General features: G+C 39.8%; 1 protein-coding gene across 3 annotated transcripts in view; it reads left to right on the top strand.

Moving 5' to 3' along the window:
* Positions 1-7292, top strand: part of SETBP1 (SET binding protein 1) — a 268589-nt gene that overhangs the window by 257817 nt on the left and 3480 nt on the right. For all 3 annotated transcript variants that reach the window (XM_083883743.1, XM_083883744.1, XM_083883745.1), the window contains one exon: positions 5013-7292. This exon is cut by the window's right edge and continues 3480 nt beyond it. In XM_083883743.1, the coding sequence (XP_083739869.1) occupies positions 5013-5569 (557 nt within the window). In that variant the 3' untranslated portion in view covers positions 5570-7292. The remainder of the gene's footprint in view (positions 1-5012) is intronic.

Below are 7292 nucleotides of genomic sequence, written 5' to 3' on the forward strand. Positions count from 1 at the left end.
ATCCCTGTAGCATGAAAAAACTGAATACACAGTGAATAGATGAGGAGCAGATGAGATTTCTCACAGCAGTTCAGCAGTTTTAGCATAATATTCTGTCTTGCAAATGCAAAATTGTCTGGGACAATAAGCAGCAATTCAAAATACCAGAATAAATGTCAGAATAGCATGCTTTGCTATCAACTTATATTTTGTGCTTCTATTTTGAATCAGATCAAAAAGGTGATATGTTTTTACTGTTGAAATTGAGCCAAGTCATACAGACATCATCATGCCTTTTCTTGGGCATGGATAGAGAAGTTAATCTTGCATTTTGTCTTAATTTCCAGCAAATGGGGAATCCACAGTTCATTACCCTACATGCAGCCATTAGGAGTTTAATAGTCTTGTTAAACTTTTGATGTCACATTCACAAAAAAATATTAGTATCACTGATCTACAGAATTATTGTATGTTTAATAATTCAACTGAAAATGGTGTTTCAATGGGCTTATTTTTATTTCCCTCTCACTTCCTGAATAAATAGTGAAAACAAGTTTCATGCTGCAAATTAACTTTTGTATAGATAATTTTTTATATTAAAAATATTAGGATTGTCTGTTTAGTCTTTAATATTTTCCTATATGTAAACCAAAGACAGATTTTTAAAGCAACAGAGAAGAAAAGCACACAAATATTTTATGATCCGTTTCAAGATGAAAGTGTATGCTTGACTGCATAGTTCATTCTTTCCATTTTCAGAAGTCTAATTAAATTGTTGGTTTATCTGTAGCCCAGATGTTGAAGTAATTTACTGAAAACTGAAAGAAACTGTGTTAATGGGAAAACAGGACAGTGCTATGGGTTTCCTGTAATTAATAGGAAGCTCTTTGAAAATTCTTCCATTCAAATCAAGCCAACAAATTGACCCCAGCTTTGAGCAGTCTCCTCTGTGCATGTTCTTGCAAGTGGCCTCAGGCATCTCCAAAGGGATGGAGAATGTCAGGCAGCAAGAAGGATTTTAGAGCTTCAGACCAAACAGAGCCTTCCAGAATTAAACTTACGGGGACAATGAAGAACATCCAAGGAGTCTGATTTATCTGGGCTCACCTCCTTGCTCATAATCACTCTGCTGGAGTGGCTCTTTCAGCCTCCTCTAAGCTACCCTTGAAAATATATATTTTTCGTAGGAATGGCTCTCTTTGCTTCAGAAGCTGTCTCCAGCATCATATCATTCCTGCCTGGCCTCCCAGCATGGCCTGCAGCCATTTCAATTTGTGAGACTGAGCCTCACTGCACCTGTGGACCCTCAGGAGAGGAGAAACACCAGACCTCTGTGTGCTTCATTTGAAATGTGTAAAACTGTGGTTTAAGGCTAACATTGGTTCTTGTTTGTTGTGGGGCATCTAGGTGAGGTTGTTTGCAGAGTGGGGGAAGGATGAAGCAAAAGTATAAAGCTTGTGCTGCATCATGCATTTCTGGTTTCTTTTCATTTTGGGCTGGATTTTGACTTTGTGGAGGCAGCACATGGGGAGGTGGAGGGAAATCAATATGCCCAAGTAAAAATTGTCCCCCTGTGCATCTCTGGTGCCTGGAGGCTGCCACATGTTATATCACCTCCATGGGAGCATATTCACTTTTTCATATGCATGCATTCAGACATGAAGTTACTGTTATCCACCTCCTCTTCAACCTCTTCTAAAGTAAATCCACCAAATAGATCAAGACAGAAGTCTTCCTCCCAAAGCAAGATTCCCATGTGCAAACAGCAAAATATGGGCAGGAAGAGGGGAAAAAAACCAGTCTGAGACCACCTTGGGTCCAGGGTTGGGCAGGGTCTGTCTGGATAAAATCGAAAAGATTAATACTTAGCTTTGGCTTTCAGCAAAGCAGTATATCACATGGCAGTATAGGAAAATATTTTATATCAAAGATTGCTCACCAAGAGCTTCCAGATGAGTTGATAACACCTAATGGCTCTCACTTCAATAGTAGTTTACTTTGGCAGATCTCCCTGATATTTTATTGTAGGCACACCTCATCAAAGCTTCCCCCTGCAGACCCATCAGACTCTTTCTGCATAGTCTTCCTACACCAAATGTAGAATCAGATGTCCCTGAAGTTCAATAATCAAAATAATGTTGGGTTTCCTAATATCTTATTTTAAAAGCCTGACCTGAAAGCATATGTACCTTACTCGGTACATGCATTATGTCCACTGGCAGACTGTGTAACAACTGAAATGATTTCTAGAGCCTGCAAGTTCAGAGGCTTGCTAGGAAGAAAGCAAAAGAATTGTTAGTAACTTTTAACAAGCTCCCTGAGAAAGCCGTAAACACCCCAAAGCATTTACAAAGGAAAAATTAGTGCAGTAAGCCAGGATAGAACAGCACAGGGTTTTTTTTTCTAAATGTGAAAATGCATTTCAGCACAAAACTGAGCAGACTTGTGAGCCTGCAAAGTTTTATAAGGGCAAAAAAAATGTATCTAAACATGAAGGAAGACACTGAAAGTGGCGTTCAGCTCATATATTTACATGCTGGGGCAGAAGGCTACCCATAATTGCCTGCATATCAGTTAATTTAGGGAATTGGGCAGTTTGGCAGAAGGCAGGTGCCAACCTTTGCTTCACAAAGGCAGTGTCTGCTCAGAATCAGGCTCCACACAGGACTCTCAGCCTGAGTGACCTCTTAAGTGCCTAAGACACTCACTGGGTTTCAGGATGAACAGGAGCACTGTATTGTTCTTATCCAATATCAGGACATCAAAACAATGTGCAAAGTCATCTTGAATTGCATCAAGTTCCCATTTTAGAGTTTAGAAGCTGAGCTCATCCTTTACCAAATGTGTAGACCAGGTCTCCATGGACCCTGTGCAGGTGGTAACACCAATCTACAGAAACAACTGGCTACAAATAAAGCTCAGAAAAGACATAAAAGCTTTGCAGGTGCTTGTCTAACCTCTCATTTCAATTTTTTCCCAGTTCCTTGGCTTACTTTCTTTCCAAAGAAAATTGAGAGTAAAGCCAAATCTCCTGGTATCATCATGATACCTTGCAAGCTTTCCTGTATTTCTGCTAAATTTTCCATTGTCAACCACCAACTGAAAAATTTCAGCTTTACTTTCAGAAAAAAAAAAAAAAAAAAGGCACCTCAAATACTGGAATTTTAGAAACAATACAGGACTTTAAAATGTACCCTGACAATAGAAATTAAAATGTGCCCTGACAAAAGGTGAATGGTGAATTTGAAGAGTGTACAAATGTTTGATTTTTTAGATCATCTGACCTGAAGCTACTCTCAGGATATGGGAGGGACTCAAAGGATTTGAACACTTAAGGCTGAAGTTATTGGGACTACTTATGTCAATCATCAGTGAGGACAGATGAGAATAATCATTTTCTGTGACAGGGACTTAACCTTTTTTGATCAAATTTCTGGCAAATAGCTTGCTGCCACTTGCCTTTAGGGATCTTGAATCCACAGTTTTTAGGGGTGACCTACTTGGGAGGAATTTTGTGCAACTAATTAGCTTCTCTTGAGCAACTTGGATATTTCATTTCCTTTCTCTTTTCCTTTGGTACCAAAATGACTGCATTCCTCTTTTCTTTTGTCCTTTGTGAACCACAAACTGCAAATGAGTTTTATTTTTCTTTTTGGTGTGGGGAGTGGGTTACATATGGAAAATGTATTTTGTTTTCTAATTAATGAAAACCAGACTTTGGGAAGCTGGCCATCCCAGGTCTTTATTTATAAGAGAGCATATGTCTGTGTTTTGTTTATGACTCACTCCTACTCCTTACATTGTAACTTAGGTTTGTTTATGCAAGCTCTTCGCTGAATCCAAGCAACATGGTGGTATAAGAGCCAATAATTTATGTTCTCCGAGAGGGGAGGCCAGTGAATGAGGTTTATATGCTGATTCTGTCATAGCCTATAGGGAGTAAGAGGAGATTCTACAACTTGACAGCTCCTGGTTATCTGCAGAAAATGCTACAATAGCAACTTTATTTAAACTACTGCTGGAAGATTAGCCTGTTAGCCATGAAGGCAGAGATAACCCCCAAATGAACCTTTCTCAAAATCTCGCCTGCTCAGGAAACTTTAATGATTTCAAACCTAAATGACTGCTTGACAGTCAGGTGTAAATTAAGTTTGCAAGTAGATGTGGGCTGAGGTTAATTTAGTGGGATGTTTTATTCTTTACCAGAAAAGAAATTCTGAGCTCCATCATTTCTCTCCCAGCAGCACAGAACAGATATGTTAGCAATGAAAGGGAGCACCAGTTATTGCAATAGCAGAATTAATACATTCTGCTTCCCTCACAAAGGGGTAGTTACTTCTAATCTGTGTGCAAATCCTGGACTCTGAACAGATGCCGTGTTCAGGAAAGGACAATGAGACAATTTAGGCAAAACAAGCAAGGTCTCGTGTCCTAAGCAAAGGATGAGGAGCCAAGAAATTCTGGGTACTCTTCCCAGCTCTGACAATGACTCACAATGTGACCTTGGCAAGAGACTTAACTACTTCGGACTTCATTTAGATCTAAAGTAAGTGATCTGAACCAGGAGTAAGCTTACTTTAGGGGCCATTAAAGGCAGTTTTATGACTGAGTAATTTCAGCTAGTATCTGAAGAGATGATAGTAAGAAACCCAGGTGGGGTAATGAATTTGCCACAGATGAAGTGACCCACACATCTTGTCTCTGCCCACTAGGTCCAGCAACAAACACTTTTCATACTAACTGGCATTCATGACAAGAATTAAAGGCTGAATTGAAGACATCAAGATTATATCTTTGGGGAACAGAAGGTTTAATAGTTAAGTTGAGCCAATATGACAGCTATGCTAAGCTTCCTTCTTACATATTAAAGGTTGAAAAATGAGAATGAAGCAAACCCATGCTTAAACATTGCTGTAGCAAAAGCTTTGTTGCTTTAGAAGGGGGAACAGGCAGAGAGAAATCTCTGAAGACTACTTATATCAAAGTTGTGCATTGTTTGACGTACCACTGTTTCTCTTCTTGTCTCCCAACAGCCAGCTCACCACTGAAGAAAAGGTTCAAGCGCCGTGAAATTGAAGCAATCCAGTGTGAGGTGCGCAAGATGTGCAACTACACCAAGATCCTGTCCACAAAGAAGAACCTGGATCATGTGAACAAAATCCTGAAAGCCAAGCGGCTGCAGAGACAATCAAAGACAGGCAATAACTTTGTGAAGAAAAGGAGGGGGCGTCCTCGCAAGCAACCCCTTTCCTTTGATGAAGACTCCAGAGACCAAATGCCCGTTCTGGAAAAATGCGTTGACCTTCCGAGCAAAAGAGGTCAGAGACCAACACTCAACCCTTTAATATTGGAGCAAGCAGCCACTCAAGATACAATCATGGCCACCATCGAGGCTGTCATACACATGGCTCGAGAGACACCACCACTGCCACCTCCTCTGCCTCCTCCACCCCCTCCACTCCCTCTTCCTCTACCCCGGGCACCCCGGGTTGGAAAAAGGAAAAACAAGTCCCCACAGGAGGAAGAGGAGGACGTGAAAGTGAAGCGGCACCGGAAAGGCAGAGGGAGCGAAAGCGAAGGCCTTCCCTAAGGCCAGTGCACCCCATCAGATGTTGGGTGCCCACAGTGGAGCACGCCAGGACTGGGGGACAGCAGGTGCACAGTCCGCCTCACCCCTTTGGCAGCACCAGACTGACCTGTCCCTTCAGCAGCCAGAACTCATTGCAGAGAGCTGTGCCAGCTGAGGCTCACATCTTTCCTCTTCATCGCTTTGACCCAAGCCCCCCCCCCAGGAAAAGAGGGGGGAGAGGCACGGGAAAAGTGGGGGATACAGGGGAGGAGGATGCGTGTCAAAGTTGGAAAAAGCATGAACTCTGCCAAGTTTCAAAAACTAATCTGAATCTCAATATTGCTGTTCTCATACTGTACCCAGAGGCGGGAAGTCATCCTCGCAGAGAGCTGAACGTTGTCACTAAGGGTGCATGCTCGACTCTGATTCTGTTTGGTGGGCCAGGTGAAACTAAGAGTAATTTTACCATAATATAAATCACTGTAAAAAAGAAAAAAAAAGGAAAAAAAAGAAGAAAAAGAAGAAAAAAAAAAAAAAAAAGAAACAAAGAAAGAAAGAAACAAAGAAGAAAACCCAACAAAAAATAACATAATTTTCTCAACTGTGATATTGGTTATTACCTTTTTTTTTTTTTTTTCCAGTTTTATATACCTACCAGGCTTTGGGACAGCATAAGCCGAAATGCCTGGCTCCTGCTAGAACTATACATTTCTTTCTCATCTACTTGCCTAGTTACAACAAGCTGCAATATAGGCAATAGAAAATTAGAGCCTTACACGCGTGCACACTCATTCCGAGTGCTATCCCAAGAAACAATGGAATATCACAGCATTTAAAATAAGGTATATACAGATATTCTGTTACAATAGCATGTTTATATGAAGCAATTTGGCAATGGCATGTGAAAAAGGGGTCATCCATCAGCCAAGTTGTTTTGATGCTCGGTACATATGAGTAGAGAACAGCAAGACACTTCTGGGGAATAGTTATAGTAAACATGGGAAAAAAATCACCAAAAAAATATAAAAAGATAAAAGAAAAAAAAATAGGATAGAAAAAAAAATAGAATTATAAACAGGGCCCAAACCTACCAAGATTTTACCATCTTCAATTCCCAGTGAAATTAACGGGAAAACCAGAATATGAATAATTTGTATTGGGTAGCAATGCCTTGATATTATCTTTTAAAGAAAATAGATAAAGTAGATTGTTTTAAAAAACTATAGAACAAACCCTACGGATAATAGATCCTTTCTTGGCAATTATTTCTGAAAAAAAAAGAAAAGAAAAGGAATAAGTGTTCTTATCTGAAAATAGAAATAAAAATGTTCAAAGGGTATCACCACTGCAATTGTATTAATGCCACTTTGGACATGTTCTCCAAGTTGTGGTTGCCTTAATAAACTAAAAAATAAAATTTTTTTTGTACATAATGTAATTATAAAGCTCTCAGTCTGCATGGATGCAAACTGTGTGTGACAAATCGTCTCTTTAAATGGTCAGTTCAAATTGTACATTACTCATTCGAGTTGTCCGCTAGCCATTGATTAAACTTGGGTAAAATACCCAAGCTCCATTTCCACAGCCCAATTAAAATGTTTAGCTAAAACAAAGACTGAACAAAAAGCTGTTACATAGCAGTGTCAATGCTTTTTAAAAAGAAAGTCAATTGTTGAAATTTGAAGTAGGCAATTTCAACTTTATTTCCTTTATTTTTAAATCCTGCGGTGCACTCAACACCTAG

The sequence above is a fragment of the Zosterops lateralis genome (genome assembly GCF_965231275.1).
Source record: "Zosterops lateralis genome assembly, chromosome: Z".
Classification (NCBI taxonomy): Eukaryota; Metazoa; Chordata; class Aves; order Passeriformes; family Zosteropidae; genus Zosterops; species Zosterops lateralis.